Source organism: Phasianus colchicus, chromosome 32, assembly GCF_987193195.1.
Source record: "Phasianus colchicus chromosome 32, bPhaCol1.hap1.1, whole genome shotgun sequence".
NCBI lineage: Eukaryota > Metazoa > Chordata > Aves > Galliformes > Phasianidae > Phasianus > Phasianus colchicus.
The window spans coordinates 1,793,113-1,819,046 of NC_143467.1; the positions used below are offsets into that span (position 1 = coordinate 1,793,113).

At 55.9% G+C, this 25,934-nt stretch overlaps 1 protein-coding gene across 1 annotated transcript in view; it reads right to left on the minus strand.

Moving 5' to 3' along the window:
• Positions 1 to 25,934, minus strand: part of LOC116241845 (cell adhesion molecule CEACAM5-like) — a 40,673-nt gene that overhangs the window by 9,107 nt on the left and 5,632 nt on the right. Inside the window, exons 2-6 of the mRNA XM_090128073.1 lie at positions 22,819 to 23,094; positions 18,842 to 19,099; positions 12,181 to 12,456; positions 3,988 to 4,248; positions 2,493 to 2,592 (exon numbers count right to left, since the gene is read on the minus strand). Of these exons, the coding sequence (XP_089984199.1) occupies positions 2,493 to 2,592; positions 3,988 to 4,248; positions 12,181 to 12,456; positions 18,842 to 19,099; positions 22,819 to 23,094 (1,171 nt within the window). The remainder of the gene's footprint in view (positions 1 to 2,492; positions 2,593 to 3,987; positions 4,249 to 12,180; positions 12,457 to 18,841; positions 19,100 to 22,818; positions 23,095 to 25,934) is intronic.

Here is a 25,934-nt window from a genome sequence, read left to right on the forward strand (position 1 = left end):
GGGATTTGGGGGGAATTAGGGTGGATTTGGGGAAAATTAGGGGGGATTTGGGGGGAATTAGGGTGGATTTGGGGAAAATTAGGGGGGATTTGGGGGGAATTAGGGTGGATTTGGGGGGAATTAGGGGGGATTTGGGGGGAATTAGGGTGGATTTGGGGAAAATTAGGGTGGATTTGGGGGGAATTAGGGTGGATTTGGGGAAAATTAGGGGGGATTTGGGGAAAATTAGGGGGGATTTGGGGGGAATTAGGGTGGATTTGGGGAAAATTAGGGGGGATTTGGGGGGAATTAGGGTGGATTTGGGGAAAATTAGGGGGGATTTGGGGGGAATTAGGGTGGATTTAGGGAAAATTAGGGGGGATTTGGGGGGAATTAGGGTGGATTTGGGGGGAATTGGGGGGGATTTGGGGAAAATTAGGGGGGATTTGGGGGGAATTAGGGTGGATTTGGGGGGAATTAGGGTGGATTTGGGGGGAATTAGGGGGGATTTGGGGAAAATTAGGGGGGATTTGGGAAATTAGGGTGGATTTGGGGAAAATTAGGGGGGATTTGGGGGGAATTAGTGTGGATTTAGGGAAAATTAGGGGGGATTTGGGGGGAATTAGGGTGGATTTAGGGAAAATTAGAGGGGATTTGGGGGGGAAATGGGAAAATTTGGTGTGGATTTGGAAAAACTGGGGGGGAAATTGGGATGGATTTGGAGGAAACTGGGCAGAATTGGGGGGGAATTTTGGGGGAAAATTAAGGGAAAATCAGGGGGGCAGATTTGGGGTAACTGGGGGAAGATTTGGGGGAATCTGGGGTGGATTTGGAGACAATTGGGGGAAAATAGGGGGAATTAGGGAAAAATTGGGAAAATTGGGGCACATTTGGGGGAAATGTGGGGAAAATCCAGTGAAATGAGGGAAGATTTGGGGATAATTGGGAAAATTTGGGGAATTTGGGGCAAATTTGGGGGGAAATAGGGGGAATATGGGGAGAAGTGGGGAAATTGGGGTGGAATTGGGGGAAATGTGTATCAGTTTTGGGATAATTTGTGGACATTTGGGGCCATTTTGGGTGGAGTTGAGACATTTGGGGCCATTTTGGTGCAATTTTCGGACGTTTGGGGGCCATTTGGGTCCATTTGTGCCCTTTCTGGTGCCATTTTTTTTGTGCTTTTGTGACATTTGGGTGCATTTTGAAGCCATTTTCAGACAAATTGTGGTCATTTTGGGGCCAATTTGGTCGGTTTTGAGACATTTGTGGCCATTTTGGGGCCATTTTGGGAGCATTTTGGAGCCATTTTCAGAACTTTTGTGATCATTTTGGGGCCATTTTGGTCGGTTTTGAGACTTTTGGGGCCATTTTGGGGCCATTTTTGGATGTTTTGGGGCCATTGATGGACATTTTATGGACAGTTGGAGACAATTTTGGGGGGCTTTGAGACATTGGGTGCCATTTTGGGGCCATTTTCAGTGCATTCGGGACATTTGTGGCCATTTTGGGGCATTTTTTGACATTTTGGGGCCATTTGGGGTGGATTTGTGACATTTGTGGCCATTCTGAGCTCATTTTTTTCTGGCTTCGTGACATTTGTGGCCACATTGGGGCCATTTGTGGCCACCTGGGGCCATTGTTAGACATTTTGGGGCCATTTTGGGTGGAGTTGGGCCATTTGGGGGCCATCTGTTGATGTTTTGGGGCAATTTTTGATGATTTTCTGACACCTGGAGCCCATTTGGGTCCATTTGTGCCCTTTCTGGTGCCATTTTTTTGTGGTTTTGTGACCTTTGGGGCCATTTTGAAGCCATTTTCAGACAATTTGTGGTCATTTGGGGGCCGATTTGGTCGGTTTTGAGACATTTGGGGGCCATTTTTGGACGTTTTGGGGCCATTTGGGGCCATTGATGGACATTTTATGGACAGCTGGAGCCGCTTTTTTTGTAGCTTCGAGACATTGGATGCCATTTGGGGGCCATTTTCAGCGCATTCGGGACATTTGTGGCCATTTTGGGGGCATTTTGGGCCATTTTGGGCCACTTTGGAGCCATTTTCAGAACTTTTCTGCTCATTTTGGGGCCATTTTTGGATGTTTTGTGGCCATTTTTGGATGTTTTGTGGCCATTTGGGGCCATTGGTGGACATTTTATGGACAGTTGGAGCCACTTTTTTTGTGGATTCTAGACATTTGTGGCCATTTTGGGGACAATTTGTGGCCATTTGTGGCCATTTTGAAGCCATTTTCAGACCTTTTTTGCTCATTTTGAGACCAATTCGGTCGGCTTTGAGACATTTGCTGCCTTTTTTCGGGCCATTTTGGGATGTTTTGTGGCCATTTTTGGGCAACAAGGGGCCATTTTCAGAGCACTGCAGGCCATTCTGGTGCCATTTGGGGCCACCTGTGGCCTTTTTGGGGCCATCTTTGATGGGTTTGTGACATTTGGGGCCATTTAGGGGCCATTTTTGGCCATTTTGGGACAATTTGGGGCCACGTTTCACCCCATCATCACCTGTGCAGGCGTTTCCATATCAGGAACCCCCCGGCCACAATCAGCCCCAGTCCCACCAGTGCTCCCAGTACGATCCCAGCCACCGCCCCCCCGGACAGACCTGGCAGAAAAATGGGGGGGAAATGAGGAAAAGGGGAGGGGGGGTGACAGCACAAAGCCACGCCCCCTTTACACCAAGCCCCGCCCCTTCCGCTCATAGCCCCGCCCCCTCTCACAACACCTCCCATTCTATCACCCAAAAGCCCCGCCCACTTTTGAATAAACCCCACCCCTAAGGCCCCGCCCCTTTCCAATAACGCCGCCCACTTCCGCATAAGCCCCGCCCCTCCCTTTACATTAGCCACGCCCACTTCGGCATAAAGCCACGCCTCTTCCCACATAGCCACATTAGCCCCCTCCCTAAGCCCCCCATCCCTCATAGCCCCGACTCTTCCCTAAGCCCCGCCCCCCGCTAAGCCCCGCCCCTCCCTAAGCCCCGCCCCGTTCAGCATAGCCCCGCCCCCTCCCTGAGGATTCCTCCCCGCTAAGCCCCGCCCCCTCCCTAAGTCCTTCCCATCCCTACTGACCCCACCCCTCCTTAAGCCCCCATCCCTTATAGCCCCGCCCCCTCCCCAAGCCCCGCCCCTTTTCAGAGACCCCACTCCCTCATAGCCCCGCCCCGCCCACCACCAACTAAGCCCCGCCCTCTCGCTAAGCCCCGCCCCCTTCCTTAGCCCCAATCCCTCATAGCCCCGCCCATGGCTAAGCCCCGCCCCCGGTTTAAGCCCCGCCCATCGCTAAACCCCTCCTCATCCCTAATGTCCCCGCCCCCGCCAAGTCCCGCCCCCTAATTAAGCCCCGCCCCCTCCCCAAATCGCTCCGCATCCCTCATAGCCCCGCCCCCTGGCTACACCCATCCCACCCTAAGCCCCGCCTCCTCATTACGCCCGCCCCCCCGCTAAGCCCCTCCTCGTCCCGCATAGCCCCGCCCCCTCCCAGAAGGCCCCGCCCCCCGCTAAGCCCCGCCCCCTTTCTTAGCCCCCAATCCCTCATAGCTCCGCCCATGGCTAAGCCCCGCCCCCTCGTTGAGCCCCTCCCTCGCTTAGCCCCGCCCCTTTTCTTAGCCCCGCCCCTTACCTAAGTCCCTTCCCATCCCTCATAGCCCCGCCCCCAACCTTAGCCCCGCCCCTCCCCAAATCCCTCCCCATCTCTCATAGCCCCACCCCCTCGCTAAGCTCCGCCCCCTCTCTAAGTCCCTCCCCATTCCTCAAATCCCCACCCCCTCGTTTAGCCCCGCCCCTTTCCTAAGTCCCTCCCCATTCCTCATAGCCCCGCCCCCTCCCTTAGCTCCGCCCCGTCCCTTAGCTCCGCCCCCTCGCTTCACCCCGCCCCCGCTCTAAGCCCCTCATAGCCCCTCCCCCTCGCTAAGCCCCGCCCCTCCCCAAATCCCTCCCCATCCCTCATAGCCCCGCCCCCTCGTTAAGCCCCGCCCCCCCCGCTTAGCCCCGCCCCGGACCCGCCCCCATTCGCAGCTCCACGTGGGCGTCGGCCGATCGCTGCAGCGCGGGATTGGTCGCCCGGCAGCTGACGGTCCCAAAGTGGGCGGAGTCAGAGAGGACGAGGTGCAGCTCCGGCCCCGCCCCCAAGGTTTCGTTGCCCCGCCTCCAAGTGACGTCAGAGGGCGGGACGGAAGGGGCGGAGCAATGCAGGGTAAGCTCCGCCCCCAACGGCAGCCATAGTGGGCCGGGGGGGGAGATGGAGGCCGAGTCCGGGCCGTCTGCGGGGGGAGGGGAGGCTGGGGTTACCTGAGGTCATGGGGTCACGTGGGGTCACGTGGGGTCATGAGGTTACAGGGGGTCATGTGGGGTCACGGGGTTATGGGGGGTCACGGAGTTACAGGGGGTCATGGGGTCATGTGGGGTCATGGGGTTACTGGGGGTCATGGGGTTACTGGGGGTCATGGGGTCATGGGGGGTCACGTAGGGTCATGGGGTTACAGGGGGTCATGTGGGGTCACGGGGTTATGGGGGGTCACAGGGTTACAGGGGGTCATGGGGTCATGTGGGGTTATGGGGTTACTGGGGGTCATGGGGTCATGTGGGGTCACGTGGGGTCCTGGGGTTACTGGGGCTCATGGGGTCATGTGGGGTCACGTGGGGTCATGGGGTTACAGGGGGTCATGGGGTCTTGGGTTCATGGGGTTATCGGGGGTCTTGGGGTTACAGGGGGTCATGGGGTCATGTGGGGCCACAGGGTTATGGGGGGTCATGGGGTCATGTGGGGTCATGGGGTCATGTGGGGTCCTGGGGTTACTGGGGGTCATGGGATCATGTGGGGTCACGTGGGGTCATGGGGCCAAAGGGGGTCATGGGGTCTTGGGTTCATGGGGTTATCGGGGGTCTTGGGGTTACAGGGGGTCATGGGGTCATGTGGGGTCATGTGGGGTCCTGAGGTTACTGGGGGTCATGGGGTCATGTGGGGTCACGTGGGGTCATGGGGATACAGGGGGTCATGTGGGGTCTTGGGTTCATGGGGTTATGGGGGGTCATGGGGTTACAGGCGGTCATGGGGTCATGTGGGGTCATAGGGTCATGTGGGGTCATGGGGTCATGTGGGGTCACGTGGGGTCATGGGGTTACAGGGTGTCATGGGGTCTTGGGTTCATGGGGTTATGGGGGGTCTTGGGGTTTACAGGGGGTCATGGGGTCATGTGGGGTCATGGGGTCATGTGGGGTCTTGGGGTTACTGGGGGTCATGGGGTCATGTGGGGTCCTGAGGTTACTGGGGGTCATGGGGTCATGTGGGGTCACGTGGGGTCATGGGGTTACAGGGTGTCATGGGGTCTTGGGTTCATGGGGTTATGGGGGGTCTTGGGGTTTACAGGGGGTCATGGGGTCATGTGGGGTCATGGGGTCATGTGGGGTCTTGGGGTTACTGGGGGTCATGGGGTCATGTGGGGTCCTGAGGTTACTGGGGGTCATGGGGTTACTGGGGGTCATGGGGTCATGTGGGGTCATGGGGTCATGTGGGGTCTTGGGGTTACTGGGGGTCATGGGGTCATGTGGGGTCACGTGGGGTCATGGGGTTACAGGGGGTCATGGGGTTACTGGGGGTCATGGGGTCATGTGGGGTCATAGGGTTATGGGGGTCATGGGGTTACTGGGGGTCATGGGGTCATGTGAGGTCCTGGGGTTACTGGGGGTCATGGGTCATGTGGTGTCATGGGGTTATGGAGTGTCATGGGGTTACAGGGGGTCATGGGGTCATTTGGGGTCATGTGGGGTCACGGGGTTACAGGGGGTCATGGAGTCATGTGAGGTCATGAAGTCAGGTGGGGTCATGGGGTTACAAGGGGTCATGGGTCATTTGAGGTCATGGGGTTACAATCGGTCATGAGGTTACAGGGGGTCATGGTGTCATTTGGGGTCATGGGGTTACGGGGGGTCATGAGGTCATGTAGGGTCATGTGGGGTCATGGGGTCATGTGCGATCTTGGGGTTATGGGGGGTCATCGGGTCATGGGAGGTCATGAGGGGTCATGTGGGGTCATGAGATTTCAAGGGGTCTTGGGGTCATGGGGTCATGTGGGGTCATGGGGTTACAGTGGGTCATGGGGGAAAATATGGGGTCAGCATGGGGCTGTAGGGTCACTATGGGGTTATGGGGTCACCATGTGGTTATGGGGTCCCTATGTGGTCCCTATGGGGTCCCTATGGGGTCACCATGGGGTTATGGGGTTCCTATGGGGTCACAATGGGGTTATAGGATCACCAGGTGGTTATGGGGTCTCCATGTGGTTATGGGGTCACACAAAAGGGGTCAAGGGGTCACCATGGGGTCCCCTTGGGGTTACGGGGTCACTATGAGGTCATGGAGTCACTATGGGGTTATGGGATCCCTATGGGGTCACTGTGAGGATATGGGGTCACGGAAGGGGGGTCCAGGGGTCACCATGGGGTTATGGGGCCAGTATGGGGTCATGGAATCATTATGGGGTCACTATAGGGTCACCATATGGTTATGGGGTCACTAGAGGGTCGTGGAGTCAACACAGGGTTATGGGGTCACTATGAGGTCACCATGAGGTTATGGGGTCACCATGGGGTCATGGAGTCACTATGGGGTTATGGGGTCACTATGGGGTCACCGTGAGGTTATGGGATCAGCATGGCATCCCTATGGGGTCCCAATGGGGTCACTATGGGGTCATGGGGTCACCACGTGGTTATGGGGTCACCATGGGGTCACTATGGGGTTATAGGGTCACCATGGGATTATGGGGTCCCTATGGGGTCACTATGGGGTGATAGGGTCACCATGTGGTTATGGGGTCTCTATGGGGTTACTATGGGGTCCCAATGGGGTCACCATGGAATTATGGGGTCCCTATGGGGTTCCTATGCGGTTATAGGGTCACCACACAGTTATGGGGTCCCTATGGGGTCACCATGGGGTCTCAATGGGGTCGTGGAGTCCCTATGGGGTCCCAATGGGGTTATAGGGTCACCACATGGTTATAGGGTCCTTATGGGGTCTCGATGGGGTCCCAATGGGGTTATAAGGTCTCCATGTGGTTATGGGGTCTCTATGGGGTCCCAATGGGGTCACTATGGGGTCATGGGGTCACCATGGGATTATGGGGACCCAATGGGGTCCCTACAGGGTCACCATGGGTTCCCAATGGGGTTATAGGGTCCCTATGGGGTCCCAATGGGGTCATGGGGTCCTTATGGGGTCCCAATGGGGTTATAGGGTCACCATGGGGTCACTATGGGGTGATGGGGTCACCACAGGATTATAGGGTCCCTATGGGGTCCCTATTGGGTCACCACGTGTTCCCAATGGGGTCTGGGGTCCCAATGGGGTTATAGGGTCCCTATGGGGTCACTATGGGGTCATGGGGTCCCTATGGGGTCCCAATGGGGTTATAGGGTCCCTATGGGGTCACTATGGGGTTATAGGGTCCCAATGGGGTCACTATGGGGCCCCTACTGGGTCTGGGGTCCCTATGGGGTTATAGGGTCCCTATGGGGTCACTATGGGGTCCCTATGGTGTCCCTATGGGGTTATAGGGTCCCTATGGGGTCCCTATGGGATCTTAGGTCCCAATGGGGTCTGGGGTCCCTATGTGGTCACTATGGGGTCATGGGGTCCCTATGGGGTCCCTCTGGGGTCATGTGGTCACCACTCGGTTCTGGGGTCCCTATGGGGTCCCAATGGGGTTATAGGGTCCCTATGAGGTCCCAATGGGGTCTGGGTTACAATGGGGTCACTATGGGGTCACCACGTGTTCCCAATAGGGTCTGAGTTCCCAATGGGGTCTGGGGTCCCTATGGGGTCACTATGGGGTCATGGGGTCCCTATGAGGTCCCAATGAGGTTATAGGGTCCCAATGGGGTCCCTATGGGGTCCCAATGGGGTTATAGGGTCCCAATGGGGTCACTATGGGATCTAGGGTCACTATGGGGTCTGGGGTCCCAATGGGGTTATAGGGTCACCACTCGGTTCTGGGGTCCCTATGGGGTCCCAATGGGCTTATAGGGTCCCAATGGGGTTATAGGGTCCCTATGGGGTCCCAATGGGGTTATAGGGTCACCACTCGGTTCTGGGGTCCCTATGGGGTGCCTATGGGGTTATGGGGTCCCTATGGGGTTATAGGGTCCCTATGGGGTCCCAATGGGGTTATAGGGTCACCACTCAGTTCTGGGGTCCCTATGGGGTCCCTATGGGGTTATGGGGTCCCAATGGGGTTATAGGGTCCCTATGGGGTCCCAATGGGGTTATTGGGTCCCAATGGGGTCACTATGGGATCTGGGGTCCCAATGGGGTCTGGGGTCCCTATGGGGTCACTATGGGGTCATGGGGTCCCTATGGGGTCCCAATGGGGTTATAGGGTCACCACTCGGTTCTGGGGTCCCTATGGGGTCCCAATGGGCTTATAGGGTCCCAATGGGGTTATAGGGTCCCTATGGGGTGCCTATGGGGTTATGGGGTCCCTATGGGGTTATAGGGTCCCTATGGGGTCCCAATGGGGTTATAGGGTCACCACTCGGTTCTGGGGTCCCTATGGGGTCCCTATGGGGTTATTGGGTCCCAATGGGGTCACTATGGGATCTGGGGTCCCAATGGGGTCTGGGGTCCCTATGGGGTCACTATGGGGTCATGGGGTCCCTATGGGGTCCCAATGGGGTTATAGGGTCACCACTCGGTTCTGGGGTCCCTATGGGGTCCCAATGGGGTTATAGGGTCCCTATGGGGTCACTATGGGGTTACAGGGTCCCAATGGGGTCACTATGGGGTCCCTACTGGGTCTGGGGTCCCTATGGGGTTATAGGGTCCCAATGGGGTCACTATGGGGTCCCTATGGGGTCACTATGGGGTCATGGGGTCCCTATGGGGTCCCTATGGGGTTATAGGGTCACCACTCGGTTCTGGGGTCCCTATGGGGTCCCTATGGGGTTATAGGGTCCCTATGGGGTCCCAACGGGGTTATAGGGTCACCACTTGGTTCTGGGGTCCCTATGGGGTCCCAATGGGCTTATAGGGTCCCAATGGGGTTATAGGGTCCCTATGGGGTCACTATGGGGTCATGGGGTCCCTATGGGGTCCCAATGGGGTTATAGGGTCCCAATGGGGTCACTATGGGGCCCCTACTGGGTCTGGGGTCCCTATGGGGTTATAGGGTCCCTATGGGGTCACTATGGGGTCCCTATGGTGTCCCTATGGGGTTATAGGGTCCCTATGGGGTCCCTATGGGATCTTAGGTCCCAATGGGGTCTGGGGTCCCTATGTGGTCACTATGGGGTCATGGGGTCCCTATGGGGTCCCTCTGGGGTCATGTGGTCACCACTCGGTTCTGGGGTCCCTATGGGGTCCCAATGGGGTTATAGGGTCCCTATGAGGTCCCAATGGGGTCTGGGTTACAATGGGGTCACTATGGGGTCACCACGTGTTCCCAATAGGGTCTGAGTTCCCAATGGGGTCTGGGGTCCCTATGGGGTCACTATGGGGTCATGGGGTCCCTATGAGGTCCCAATGAGGTTATAGGGTCCCAATGGGGTCCCTATGGGGTCCCAATGGGGTTATAGGGTCCCAATGGGGTCACTATGGGATCTAGGGTCACTATGGGGTCTGGGGTCCCAATGGGGTTATAGGGTCACCACTCGGTTCTGATGTCCCTATGGGGTCCCAATGGGCTTATAGGGTCCCAATGGGGTTATAGGGTCCCTATGGGGTCCCAATGGGGTTATAGGGTCACCACTCGGTTCTGGGGTCCCTATGGGGTGCCTATGGGGTTATGGGGTCCCTATGGGGTTATAGGGTCCCTATGGGGTCCCAATGGGGTTATAGGGTCACCACTCGGTTCTGGGGTCCCTATGGGGTCCCTATGGGGTTATGGGGTCCCTATGGAGTTATAGGGTCCCTATGGGGTCCCAATGGGGTTATTGGGTCCCAATGGGGTCACTATGGGATCTGGGGTCCCAATGGGGTCTGGGGTCCCTATGGGGTCACTATGGGGTCATGGGGTCCCTATGGGGTCCCAATGGGGTTATAGGGTCACCACTCGGTTCTGGGGTCCCTATGGGGTCCCAATGGGCTTATAGGGTCCCAATGGGGTTATAGGGTCCCTATGGGGTGCCTATGGGGTTATGGGGTCCCTATGGGGTTATAGGGTCCCTATGGGGTCCCAATGGGGTTATAGGGTCACCACTCGGTTCTGGGGTCCCTATGGGGTCCCTATGGGGTTATTGGGTCCCAATGGGGTCACTATGGGATCTGGGGTCCCAATGGGGTCTGGGGTCCCTATGGGGTCACTATGGGGTCATGGGGTCCCTATGGGGTCCCAATGGGGTTATAGGGTCACCACTCGGTTCTGGGGTCCCTATGGGGTCCCAATGGGGTTATAGGGTCCCTATGGGGTCACTATGGGGTTACAGGGTCCCAATGGGGTCACTATGGGGTCCCTACTGGGTCTGGGGTCCCTATGGGGTTATAGGGTCCCAATGGGGTCACTATGGGGTCCCTATGGGGTCACTATGGGGTCATGGGGTCCCTATGGGGTCCCTATGGGGTTATAGGGTCACCACTCGGTTCTGGGGTCCCTATGGGGTCCCTATGGGGTTATAGGGTCCCTATGGGGTCCCAACGGGGTTATAGGGTCACCACTTGGTTCTGGGGTCCCTATGGGGTCCCAATGGGCTTATAGGGTCCCAATGGGGTTATAGGGTCCCTATGGGGTCACTATGGGGTCATGGGGTCCCTATGGGGTCCCAATGGGGTTATAGGGTCCCAATGGGGTCACTATGGGGCCCCTACTGGGTCTGGGGTCCCTATGGGGTTATAGGGTCCCTATGGGGTCACTATGGGGTCTCTATGGTGTCCCTATGGGGTTATAGGGTCCCTATGGGGTCCCTATGGGATCTTAGGTCCCAATGGGGTCTGGGGTCCCTATGTGGTCACTATGGGGTCATGGGGTCCCTATGGGGTCCCTCTGGGGTCATGTGGTCACCACTCGGTTCTGGGGTCCCTATGGGGTCCCAATGGGGTTATAGGGTCCCTATGAGGTCCCAATGGGGTCTGGGTTACAATGGGGTCACTATGGGGTCACCACGTGTTCCCAATAGGGTCTGAGTTCCCAATGGGGTCTGGGGTCCCTATGGGGTCACTATGGGGTCATGGGGTCCCTATGAGGTCCCAATGAGGTTATAGGGTCCCAATGGGGTCCCTATGGGGTCCCAATGGGGTTATAGGGTCCCAATGGGGTCACTATGGGATCTAGGGTCACTATGGGGTCTGGGGTCCCAATGGGGTTATAGGGTCACCACTCGGTTCTGATGTCCCTATGGGGTCCCAATGGGCTTATAGGGTCCCAATGGGGTTATAGGGTCCCTATGGGGTCCCAATGGGGTTATAGGGTCACCACTCGGTTCTGGGGTCCCTATGGGGTGCCTATGGGGTTATGGGGTCCCTATGGGGTTATAGGGTCCCTATGGGGTCCCAATGGGGTTATAGGGTCACCACTCGGTTCTGGGGTCCCTATGGGGTCCCTATGGGGTTATGGGGTCCCTATGGAGTTATAGGGTCCCTATGGGGTCCCAATGGGGTTATTGGGTCCCAATGGGGTCACTATGGGATCTGGGGTCCCAATGGGGTCTGGGGTCCCTATGGGGTCACTATGGGGTCATGGGGTCCCTATGGGGTTATAGGGTCCCAATGGGGTCACTATGGGATCTGGGGTTCCAATGGGGTCTGGGGTCCCTATGGGGTCCCAATGGGGTTATAGGGTCACCACTCGGTTCTGGGGTCCCTATGGGGTCCCTATGGGGTTATAGGGTCCCTATGGGGTCCCAATGGGGTTATAGGGTCACCACTCGGTTCTGGGGTCCCTATGGGGTCCCAATGGGCTTATAGGGTCCCAATGGGGTTATAGGGTCCCTATGGGGTTATAGGGTCCCTATGGGGTCCCAACGGGGTTATAGGGTCACCACTCGGTTCTGGGGTCCCTATGGGGTCCCTATGGGGTTATAGGGTCCCTATGGGGTCCCAATGGGGTTATAGGGTCACCACTCGGTTCTGGGGTCCCTATGGGGTCCCAATGGGCTTATAGGGTCCCAATGGGGTTATAGGGTCCCTATGGGGTCCCAATGGGGTTATAGGGTCCCAATGGGGTTATAGGGTCCCACTGGGGTGCGGCTCCGCCCCGACTCACACAGCACGGTGACGTTGACATCGCGGCTGCGGTTGTTGCTGACGGGGTTGGCCACGTGGCAGCCGTACAACCCGGCGTCACCGCGCCGCGCCGCCGTCACCGTCAGCGTCAGGTTGTCGGGGGACAACGACAGGCGGCCGCCGGGGGACAGCGGCGCGTCACCGCGCTGCCACCAGGTGGTGACGGTGCCGGGGGGGGGGTGGCACTGCAGGGTGACGTTGTCTTCCTCCCGCAGGGAAACCGCCGGGGGGGCGACGGATGGCGTGGAGAGGAGGGCTGGGGGGCAGAGAGTGGGGGGTGGTGAGGTGGGGGGGGAAGGGGGGAAATGGGGGGAGGGAGAGGGGGGAGAGTGGGGAGGGAGGGGGGAGGGAGTGGGGAAAGGATGGGGAGGAAGTGGGGAAAGAACGGGGAGGAAGTGGGGAAAGAATGGGGAGAAAGTGGGGAGGAAGTGGGGAAAGGATGGGGAGGAAGTGGGGAAAGAATGGGGAGGAAGTAGGGAAAGGATGGGGAGGAAGTGGGGAGGAAATGGGGAGAAAGTGGGGAAAGAATGGGGAGGAAGAGGGGAAAGAATGGGGAGAAAGTGGGGAGGAAGTGGGGAAAGAATGGGGAGAAAATGGGGAAAGGATGGGGAGAAAGTGGGGAGGAAATGGGGAGAAAGTGGGGAAAGAATGGGGAGGAAATGGGGAAAGAATGGGGAGAAAGTGGGGAGGAAGTGGGGAGAGAATGGGGAGGAAATGGGGAAAGGATGGAGAAAAAGTGGGGAGGAAGAGGGGAAAGAATGGGGAGGAAGTGGGGAGGAAATGGGGAAAGAATGGGGAGGAAATGGGGAAAGAATGGGGAGAAAGTGGGGAAAGAATGGGGAGGAAGTGGGGAGAGAATGGGGAAAGGATGGAGAGAAAGTGGGGAGGAAGAGGGGAAAGAATGGGGAGGAAGTGGGGAGGAAGTGGGGAAAGAATGGGGAGGAAGTGGGGAAGAAGAGAGGAAAGAATTGGGAGAAAGTGGGGAGAAAGTGGGGAAAGAATGGGGAGAAAATGGGGAAAGGATGGGGAGGAAGTGGGGAGGAAATGGGGAGGAAGTGGGAAGGAAATGGGGAAAGAATGGGGAGGAAATGGGGAAAGGATGGGGAGAAAGTGGGGAGGAAGTGGGGAAAGAATGGGGAGGAAGTGGGGAAAGGATGGAGAAAAAGTGGGGAGGAAATGGGGAAGAAATGGGGAAAGGATGAAGAGAAAGTGGGGAGGAAGAGGGGAAAGAATGGGGAGGAAGTGGGGAGGAAGTGGGGAAAGAATGGGGAGGAAGTGGGGAAAGAATGGGGAGGAAGTGGGGAGGAAGTAGGGAGAGAATGGGGAGGAAATGGGGAAAGGATGGAGAAAAAGTGGGGAGGAAGAGGGGAAAGAATGGGGAGGAAGTGGGGAGGAAATGGGGAAAGAATGGGGAGGAAATGGGGAAAGAATGGGGAGAAAGTGGGGAAAGAATGGGGAGGAAGTGGGGAGAGAATGGGGAAAGGATGGAGAGAAAGTGGGGAGGAAGAGGGGAAAGAATGGGGAGGAAGTGGGGAGGAAGTGGGGAAAGAATGGGGAGGAAGTGGGGAAGAAGAGAGGAAAGAATTGGGAGAAAGTGGGGAGAAAGTGGGGAAAGAATGGGGAGAAAATGGGGAAAGGATGGGGAGGAAGTGGGGAGGAAATGGGGAGGAAGTGGGAAGGAAATGGGGAAAGAATGGGGAGGAAATGGGGAAAGGATGGGGAGAAAGTGGGGAGGAAGTGGGGAAAGAATGGGGAGGAAGTGGGGAAAGGATGGAGAAAAAGTGGGGAGGAAATGGGGAAGAAATGGGGAAAGGATGAAGAGAAAGTGGGGAGGAAGAGGGGAAAGAATGGGGAGGAAGTGGGGAGGAAGTGGGGAAAGAATGGGGAGGAAGTGGGGAAAGAATGGGGAGGAAGTGGGGAGGAAGAGGGGAAAGAATGGGGAGGAAGTGGGGAGGAAGTGGGGAAAGAATGGGGAGGAAGTGGGGAGGAAGTGGGGAGAGAATGGGGAGGAAGTGGGGAAAGGATGGGGAGAAAGTGGGGAAAGAATGGGGAGGAAGTGGGGAGGAAGTGGGGAAAGAATGGGGAGGAAGTGGAGAAAGGATGGGGAGAAAGTGGGGAAAGAATGGGGAGGAAATGGGGAAAGAATGGGGAGGAAATGGGGAAAGGATGGGGAGAAAGTGGGGAGAAAGTGGGAAAAGAATGGGGAGGAAGTGGAGAAAGGGTGGGGAGGAAGTGGAGAGACGATGGGGAAAGGATGTGGAGAAAGTGGGGAGAAAATGCGGAAAGAATGGGGAAAGGATGGGGAAGAAATGGGGAAAGAATGGGGAGGAAGTGGGAAAAGGATGGGGAGGAAGTGGGGAAAGATTGGGGAGAAAGTGGAGAAAGAATTTGGAATAAATGCGGAAAGAATGGGGAAATGGGGAAAGAATGGGGAAGAAATGGAGAAAGAATGGGGAGAAAGTGGGAAAAGAATGGGGAGGAAGTGGGAAGGAAGTGGGGAGAAAATGGGGAGAAAGTGGGGAAAGAAAGGGGAGGAAATGGGGAATGAATGGGGAGAAAGTGGGGAGAAAATAGGGGAAGAATGGGGAGAAAATGGGGGAAGAATGGGGAGAAAGTGGGGAGAAAGTGGGGAGGAAATGGGGAAAAAGTGGGGAAAGGATGGGGAGAAAATGGGGAGGAAGTGGGGAAAGAATGGGGAGGAAGTGGGGAAAGAATGGGGAGGAAGTGGGGAAAGATTGGGGAGGAAGTGGGGAAAAGAATAGGGAGGAAATGGGGAGACAATAGGGACAGAATGGGGAGAAAATGGGGAGAAAATGGGGAAGAAATGGGGAGAAAGTGGGGAAAAAGTGGGGAGCAAATGGGGTCAGAATGGGGGCAAAAGGGGGAGGAAATGGGGCCAGAATGGTGACCCAGTGGTGACCAAACTGTGATCAGATGGGGACAAAATGGGGACAAAATGGCGACCAGACGGGGACCAAATGGGGCAAAGAGGCTCTGTGACCCCATAGGCACCCCAAACCCCAAACCCCAAACCTATTTGACCAAATGGTGACCAAATGCTGCCCCAAAGCTGCCCTAAAGGTGCCCTAAAGGTGCCAGTGACCCCATAATCACCCCAAACCCCAAAGCCATTTGACCAAATGCTGCCCTAAAGCTGCCCTAAAGGTTCCTGTGACCCCATAATCACCCCAAACCCCAAATCCATTGAACCAAATGCTGCCCTAAAGGTGCCCCAAAGGTGCCCTAAAGGTGCCCCAAAGGTTCCTGTGACCCCATACTCACCCCAAACCCCAAATCCATTACAACAAACGCTGCCCTAAAGGTGCCCCAAAGGTGCCCTAAAGGTGCTGGTGACCCCAAACTCAACCCAAACCCCAAAGCCATTTCACCAAATGCTGCCCTAAAGCTGCCCTAAAGGTTCCTGTGACCCCATAGTCACCCCAAACCCCAAATCCGTTTGACCAAATGCTGCCCTAAAGGTGCCCCAAAGCTGCCCTAAAGGTGCTGGTGACCCCAAACTCGCCCCAAACCCCAAACCCTTTTGAGCAAATGTACCCTAATGCTGCCCTAAAGGTGCCCCAAAGGTTCCTGTGACCCTATACTGACCCCAAACCCCAAATCCATTACAACAAACGCTGCCCTAAAGGTGCCCCAAAGGTGCCCTAAAGGTGCCAGTGACCCCATAATCACCCCAAACCCCAAACCTATTTGACCAAATGCTGCCCTAAAGATGCCCTAAAAGTGCCCCAAAGGTTTCTGTGACCCCATACTGACCCCAAACCCCAAATCCATTACAACAAACGCTGCCCCAAAGGTGCCCCAAAGGTGCCCCAAAGGTTCCTGTGACCCCATAATCATCCCAAACCCCAAATCCATTACAACAAATGCTGCATTCAAGGTGCCCCAAAGGTGCCCTAAAGGTTCCAGTGACCCCATAGTCACCCCAAACCCCAAATCCGTTTGACCAAATGCTGCCCTAAAGGTGCCCCAAAGGTGCCCTAAAGGTGCTGGTGACGCCAAACTCACCCCAAACCCCAAAGCCATTTGACCAAATGTATCCTAATGCTGCCCTAAAGGTGCCCTAAAGGTGCCCCAAAGGTTCCTGTGACCCCATACTCACCCCAAACCCCAAATCCATTACAACAAACGCTGCCCTAAAGGTGCCCCAAAGGTGCCCTAAAGGTGCTGGTGACCCCAAACTGAACCCAAACCCCAAAGCCATTTCACCAAATGCTGCCCTAAAGCTGCCCTAAAGGTTCCTGTGACCCCATAGTCACCCCAAACCCCAAATCCGTTTGACCAAATGCTGCACTTATGGTGCCCCAAAGCTGCCCTAAAGGTGCTGGTGACCCCAAACTCGCCCCAAACCCCAAACCCATTTGACCAACTGTATCCTAATGCTGCCCTAAAGATGCCCTAAAGGTGCCCCAAAGGTTCCTGTGACCCCATACTGACCCCAATCCCATTTGACCAAATGCTGCCCTAAAGATGCCCTAAAGCTGCCCTAAAGGTGCCAATGACCCCATACTGACCCCAAAACCATATGACCAAACTGTGCCCCAAAGATGCCCTAAAGGTGCCCCAAAGATGCCCCAAAGATGCCCTAAAGGTGACCCAAAGATGCCCCAAAGGTGCCCTAAAGGTGCCCCAAAGATGCCCCAAAGGTGCCCTAAAACTGCCCTAAAGGTGCCAATGACCCCATACTGACCCCAATCCCATTGGACCAAACTGTGCCCCAAAGATGCCCTAAAGGTGCCCCAAAGATGCCCTAAAGGCACCCCATAGGCCCCCCAAAGACCCGGTGACCCCACACTCACCCCAAACCCATTGGACCAAATGGTGCCCTAAAGATGCCCTAAAGGTGCCCCAAAGATGCCCTGAAAATGCCCTAAAGGTGCCAATGACCCCATACTGACTCCAAACCCATGTGACCAAATGGTGCCCCAAAGGTGCCCCAAAGGCACCCCAAAGGCACCCTAAAGGTGCCCCAAAGGCACCCCAAAGGCACCCCAAAGGCCCGGTGACCCCACACTCACCCCAAACCCATTGGACCAGATGGTGCCCCAAAAGAGCCCTAAAGGTGCCCCAAAGGTGCCCTAAAAGTGCCAATGACCCCATACTGACCCCAAAACCCATTGGACCAAACTGTGCCCCAAAGATGCCCTAAAGGTGCCCCAAAGATGCCCTAAAGGTGCCAATGACCCCCTACTGACCCCAAACCCATGTGACCAAACTGTGCCCCAAAGATGCCCTAAAGGTGCCCTTAAGATGCCCTAAAGGATCCTGTGATCCCATACTGACCCCAAACCCCAAATCTAGTACAACAAATGCTGCCCCAAAGGTGCCAATGATCCCACACTCACCCCAAACCCATTGGACCAAATGGTGCCCCAAAGATGCCCTAAAGGCACCCCAAAGATGCCCCAAAGGTGCCAATGACCCCATACTGACCCCAAACGCATTGGACCAAATGCTGTCCCAAAAGTGCCCCAGAAGTGCCCCAAAGATGCCCTAAAGGTGCCCTGAAGATGCCCTAAAAGTGCCCTAAAGGTTCCTGTGACCCCATACCGACCCCAAACCCATGTGACCAAATGGTGCCCCAAAGATGCCCCAAAGGTGCCCTAAAACTGCCCTAAAGGTGCCAATGACCCCATACTGACCTCAAACCCATTGGACCAAACTGTGCCCCAAAGATGCCCTAAAGGTGCCCCAAAGGTGCCCCAAAGGCACCCCATAGGCCCCCCAAAGACCCGGTGACCCCACACTCACCCCAAACCCATTGGACCAAATGGTGCCCCAAAGATGCCCTAAAGGTGCCCCAAAGATGCCCTAAAGGCACCCCATAGGCCCCCCAAAGACCAGGTGACCCCATACTGACCCCAAACCCATTGGACCAAATGGTGCCCCAAAGATGCCCTGAAGATGCCCTAAAGGTGCCAATGACCCCATAGGGACCCCAAACCCATTGGACCAAACTGTGCCCCAAAGATGCCCTAAAGGTGCCCCAAAGATGCCTTAAAGGTGCCAATGACCCCATAGGGATCCCAAACCCATTTGAGCAAATGCTGCCCTAAAGGCGCCCCAAAGGCACCCCAAAGGCACCCCAAAGGCACCCCAAAGACCCGGTGACCCCACACTCACCCCAAACCCATTGGACCAGATGGTGCCCCAAAGATGCCCCAAAGATGCCCTAAAGGTGCCCTAAAAGTGCCAATGACCCCATAATCACCCCCTAAAACTGCCCTAAAGGCGCCAATGACCCCATAGGGACCCCAAACCCATTGGACCAAACTGTGCCCCAAAGATGCCCTAAAGGTGCCAATGACCCCATAGGGACCCCAAACCCATTTGAGCAAATGCTGCCCTAAAGGTGCCCCAAAGGCACCCCAAAGACCCGGTGACCCCACACTCACCCCAAACCCATTGGACCAGATGGTGCCCCAAAGATGCCCCAAAGATGCCCTAAAGGTGCCCTAAAAGTGCCAATGACCCCATAATCACCCCCTAAAACTGCCCTAAAGGCGCCAATGACCCCATAGGGACCCCAAACCCATTTGAGCAAATGCTGCCCTAAAGGCACCCCAAAGGCACCCTAAAGGCACCCCAAAGGCACCCCAAAGACCCGCTGACCCCACACTCACCCCAAACCCAGACGCTGACGCTGGAGCTGTTGCGGCTGTGGTTGCTGTAGGGGTTGAGCGCCTGGCACACGATGTCACCCCCCTCGTTTGGGGACAGGGGACCCAGGGCCCAGCTGGGGCCGTCATGGCGGCCGGCGGCGCCCAGCCACGAGAAGGTGGGGGGGGGGGCGGCCGAGGCGGAGCAGAGCAGGGTGAGGGTGGCACCAACGGGGACGTGGTGGGGACCAGGGGGGGTGACGGTGACGTCGTCGGGTCCGACTGCCAGGGGAGGGGGGGAGACGGTGGGGACATTGGGGTCATGGAGGTCAATGAGGACATTGGGGGCAATGGGGTCATTGGGGGCAATGGGGTCATTGGGGTCATGGAGGTCAATAGGGACATTGGGGGTAATGGGGTCAATGGGGGCATTGGGGTCATGGAGGTCAATGGGGACATTGGGGGCAATGGGGTCATTGGGGGCATTGGGGTCATGGAGGTCAATGAGGACATTGGGGGCAATGGGGGCAATGGGGTCAATGGGGGCAATGGGGGCAACGGGGGCAATGGGGACATTGGGGTCATGGAGGTCAATGGGGACATTGGGGGCAATGGGGGCAATGGGGGCAATGGGGGCAATGGGGGCAACGGGGGCAATGGGGACATTGGGGTCATGGAGGTCAATGGGGACACTGGGGGCAATGGGGTCATTGGGGGCAATGGGGGCAATGGGCTCATGGAGGTCAATGAGGACATTGGGGGCAATGGGGTCATTGGGGGCAATGGGGGCGATGGGGTCAATGGGGTCAATGGGGTCAATGGGGTCATGCAGGTCAATGAGGACATTGGGGGCAATGGGGACATTGGGGGCAATGGGGACATTGGGGGCAATGGGGGCAATGGGGTCATGGAGGTCAATAGGGACATTGGGGGCAATGGAGTCAATGGGGACAATGGGGACATTGGGGTCATGGAGGTCAATGGGGACATTGGGGGCAATGGGGGCAATGGGGGCGATGGGGACATTGGGGGCAACGGGGGCAATGGGGTCAATGGGGACATTGGGGTCATGGAGGTCAATGGGGACACTGGGGGCAATGGGGTCATTGGGGGCAATGGGGGCATTGGGGTCATGAAGGTCAATAGGGACATTGGGGGTGATGGGGTCATTGGGGGCAATGGGGGCGATGGGGTCAATGGGGTCAATGGGGGCAATGGGGGAATTGGGGGCAATGGGGACATTGGGGTCATGGGGGCACTACGGCACAACGGCACAACACAATGACACAACAACACAACACGACACGACACGACAACACAACAACGCAACGACACAACACGACAACACGATAACAGAATGACACAATGACACAACACAACAACACCACAACGACACAACGACACAATGACACAATGACACAATGACACAACACAACAACACAACAACACCACAACGACACAACGACACAATGACACAATGACACAACACAACAACACAACAACACCACAACGACACAACGACACAATGACACAACGACACAACACAACACCACAACGGTACAACGACACAATGACACAATGACACAACGACACAACATAACACCACCACAACGGTACAACGACACAATGACACAATGACACAATGACACAACGACACAACATAACACCACCACAACGGTACAACGACACAATGACACAATGACACAACACAACAACACCACAACGGTACAACGACACGATGACAGAATGACACAATGACACAACACAACAACACCACAACGGTACAACGACACAATGACACAATGACACAACACAACAACCACAACGGTATAACGACACAATGACACAACGACACAACACAACACCACAACGGTACAATGACACAATGACACAACACAACACCACCACAACGGTACAACGACACAATGACACAATGACACAACACAACACCACCACAACGGTACAACAACACAACGACACAATGACACAACACAACAACAGCACAACAGCACAGCAGCACAACGGCATAACAACACAGTGACACAGCAGCGCAACGACACAACAGCACAACAACACAAAGCAACGACACAACGGCACAACAACACGACACCACAACACAACGACACAACGACACAACGCAACGACTCAACGACACAATGACACAACAGCAAAATGACTCAATGGCACAGCAACACAACACAACGGCACAACGGCATAACAACACAGCGACACTGCAGCGCAACGACACAACAACACAACAACACAACACAATGACACAACGACACAACGACACAACGACATAACAACACAGCGACACTGCAGCGCAACGACACAACAACACAACACAATGATACAACGACACAACGGCACAACGGCATAACAACACAGTGACACTGCAGCACAATGACACAACAACACAACGACACGACAACACAATGACACAACACAATGACACAACGACACAACGACACAACGGCACAACAACACAACGGCACAGTGACACAGCAGCGCAACGACACAACAACACAACACAATGATACAACGACACAACGGCACAACGGCATAACAACACAGTGACACTGCAGCACAATGACACAACAACACAACGACACGACAACACAATGACACAACACAATGACACAACGACACAACGACACAACGACACAACGGCACAACAACACAACGGCACAGTGACACAGCAGCGCAACGACACAACAACACAACGACACAACACCATGACACAATGACACAATGACACAACAGCACAACGGCACAACGGCATAACATCACAGTGACACAGCAGCGCAACGACACGACACGACAACACGACAACACGACAACACGACAACACAATGACACAATGACACAACACCACGACACAACGACACAATGGCACAACAACACGACACCACGACACAACAACACAACGACACAACGGCACAACGACACAATGACACAACGACTCAACAGCACAGCAACACGACACAATGACACAACAGCACAACACCACGACACCACGACACAACAACACAACGACACAACAACTCAACAACACAAGAACACAATGACACAATGGCACAACGACACAATGACACAACGACTCAACAGCACAGCGACACGACACAACGGCACAACGGTACAACGACACGACACCACGACACAACAACACAACAACACAACACAACAACTCAACGACACAACAACACTATGACACAACAACACAATGACATAACAGCACAACAACACAACGGCACAAAGACACAGTGACACAAAGACATAACAACACAGTGACACAGCAGCACGACACAACAACACGACGACACGACAACACAATGACACAATGACACAATGACACAACACCACGACACAACGACACAATGGCACAACAACACGACACCACGACACAACAACACAACGACACAACAACTCAATGACACAACAACACAATGACACAACGGCACAACGACACAATGACACAACGACTCAACAGCACAGCGACACGACACAACGGCACAACGGTACAACGACACGACACCACGACACAACAACACAACGACACAACAACTCAACGACACAACAACACAATGACACAATGGCACAACGACACAATGACACAACGACTCAACAGCACAGCGACACGACACAACGGCACAACGGTACAACGACACGACACCACGACACAACAACACAACGACACAACAACACAGCGACACAACAACACAATGACACAACCGCACGACACAATGACACGACGACTCAACAGCACAGCAACACGACACAATGACACAACAGCACAACACCACGACACCACGACACAACAACACAACGACACAACAACTCAATGACACAACAACACAATGACACAACAACACAACGGCACAATGACACAACGACACAGTGACACAAAGACATAACAACACAGTGACACAGCAGCACGACGACACAACAGCACACTCAGGCAGTGCCACAACTCCACAGCGGTGCCACATCAGCCCACTCACAGGCGACGGTGACGTTGACATCGCGGCTGCGGTTGTTGCTGACGGGGTTGGCCACGTGGCAGCCGTACAACCCGGCGTCACCGCGCCGCGCCGCCGTCACCGTCAGCGTCAGGTTGTCGGGGGACAACGACAGGCGGCCGCCGGGGGACAGCGGCGCGTCACCGCGCTGCCACCAGGTGGTGACGGTGCCGGGGGGGGGGTGGCACTGCAGGGTGACGTTGTCTTCCTCCACCACCAACACCGCGTCCGGCGTCACCTCCGGCATCACCAGCAGCTCTGGGGTGACACGGAGCTGTCAGTGCCAAGGGGTCACCGCCACGGGGGGGGGGGGTGTCGCCATTGTCACCCGTTGTCACCTTTGTACCCGTGTCCCCGTGTCTCGTTTTTCCCGTAACCCCATTGTCACGTTGTCCCCACTGTCCCCGTGTCCCGTCGTCTCATTGCCTCCATGTCCCATTGTCCCTATGTCCAGATGTCCCCAATGTCCCTATGCCTTATTGTCACCATTGTCCCCATAACCCCATTGTCACGTTGTCCCCGCTGTCCCCGTGTCCCGTTGTCTCATTGTCTCCATGTCCCATTGTCACCATTGTCCCCATTGTCCCACTGTCCCCATGTCCAGATGTCCCCAATGTCCCCATGCCCTCTTGTCACCATAGTCCCAATGTCCCCATTGTCCCTATAACCCCACTGTCACCTTTGTACCCCATTGTCCCATTGTCTCCACTGTCCCTATATCCCATTGTCTCCATTGTCCCCAATGTCCCCATTGTCCCCCTTGTCACCTTTGTATCCATGTCCCCATCTCCCATTGTCCCCATTGTCCCACCGTCCCACTGTCCCCATGTCCCATTGTCCCCATAACCCCACAACCCCATTGTCCCCATGTCCCGTTGTCCCCAATGTCCCCATGCTCTATTGTCCCCATTGTCCCCAGTGTCCCCATGTCCCGTTGTCCCCATTGTCCCCATAACCCCACTGTCCCCATTGTCCCCACATCCCATTGTCTCACATTCTCCATGTCCCATTGTCCCCATTGTCCCATAGTTCTCATAACCCCAATGTCCCACTGTCCCCATTGTCCACGTTGTCACCTTTGTCCCCATGTCCCATTGTCCCCAATGTCCCCACGCCCTATTGTCACCACTGTCACCACTGTCCCAATGTCCCCATGTCCCATTGTCCCCATAACCCCATAACCCCATAACCCCATAGTCACCTTTGTCCCCATAACCCCACTGTCCCCATTGTCACCATTGTCCCCATAACCCCACTGCCCCACTGTCACCCTTGTCCCCAACTTCCCATTGTCCCCATGTCGTTGTCCCCATTGTCCCCATAACCCCACTGTCCCCATTGTCCCCACTGCCCCCATGTCCCATTGTCCCCATAACCCCACTGCCCCACTGTCACCCTTGTCCCCAACTTCCCATTGTCCCCATGTCGTTGTCCCCATTGTCCCCATAACCCCACTGTCCCCATTGTCCCCACTGCCCCCATGTCCCATTGTCCCCATAACCCCACTGCCCCACTGTCACCCTTGTCCCCAACTTCCCATTGTCCCATGTCGTTGTCTCCATTGTCCCCATTGTCCCCATTGTTCCCACTGTCCCCACACCCACACGGTGACGTTGGGGTTAACAATCACTGGGAGGGGACAACAGGGACATCGCTGGGGACAAAGTCCCTGGGTGTCACCACCATCATGTGGGTTGTGTCACCGTGCCCTGGGTGTCACCCGCCCCGAGGGCGTCACCGTTACCTACGTGTCACTGTCACCTCTGTGTCACCGTCACCTGGGTGTCACCGTCAGCACCTGAGTGTCAACACGGAGGGCTGTCACTGCGACCGTGGTGTCACCACCACAGGGATGGTGGGTCAAAGTGGCCACCATGGCCACCATGTCACCATGGTCACAATGTCACCATGGTCACAATGTCACCATGGCCACCATGCCACCCTGGCCACGGTGTCACCATGGCCATAATGTCATCACGGCCACCATGTCACCCTAACCACAGTGTCACCCTGACCAGTGCCACCATGGCCACCATGTCACCCTGACCACGGTGTCACCACGCCCACCATGTCACCCTGACCACAGTGTCACCCTGACCAGTGTCACCATGGCCACCACGTCACCATGGCTACAACATCACCATGACCACCATGTCACCATGTCCACCATGTCACCCTGACCACGGTGTCACCATGGCCATAATGTCACAATGACCACCATGTCACCCTGACCAAAGTGTCACCCTGACCACACTGTCACCATGGCCATAATGTCACCATGGCCACCATGTCACCACAGCCACCATGTCACCCTGACCACAGTGTCACCCTGACCAATGTCACCCTGATCACGGTGCCACCATGGCCATAATGTCACCACGGCCACCATGTCACCCTGACCAATGTCACCCTGACCACAGCGTCACCATGGCCACAATGTCACCATGGCCACCATTTCACCACAGCCACCATGTCACCCTGACCAAAGTGTCACCCTGACCAGTGTCACCACAGCCATAATGTCACAATGACCACCATGTCACCCTGACCACAGCGTCACCACGGCCACCACGTCACCATGGCCACAACTTCACCATGACCACCATGTCACCATGTCCACCATGTCACCCTGACCACAGTGTCACCATGGCCACCACGTCACCATGACCACCATGTCACCACAGCCACCATGTCACCATGACCACAGTGTCACCCTGACCAATGTCACCCTGATCACGATGCCACCATGGCCATAATGTCACCACGGCCACCATGTCACCCTGACCACAGTGTCACCCTGACCACAGCGTCACCATAACCACCATGTCACCACAGCCACCGTGTCACCGTGACCAGTGTCACCATGGCCATAATGTCACAATGACCACCATGTCACCCTGACCACAGTGTCACCATGGCCATAATGTCACCATGGCCACCATGTCACCACAGCCACCATGTCACCCTGACCACAGTGTCACCCTGACCAATGTCACCCTGATCACGGTGCCACCATGGCCATAATGTCACCACGGCCACCATGTCACCCTGACCACAGTGTCACCCTGACCACAGTGTCACCATGGCCATAATGTCAC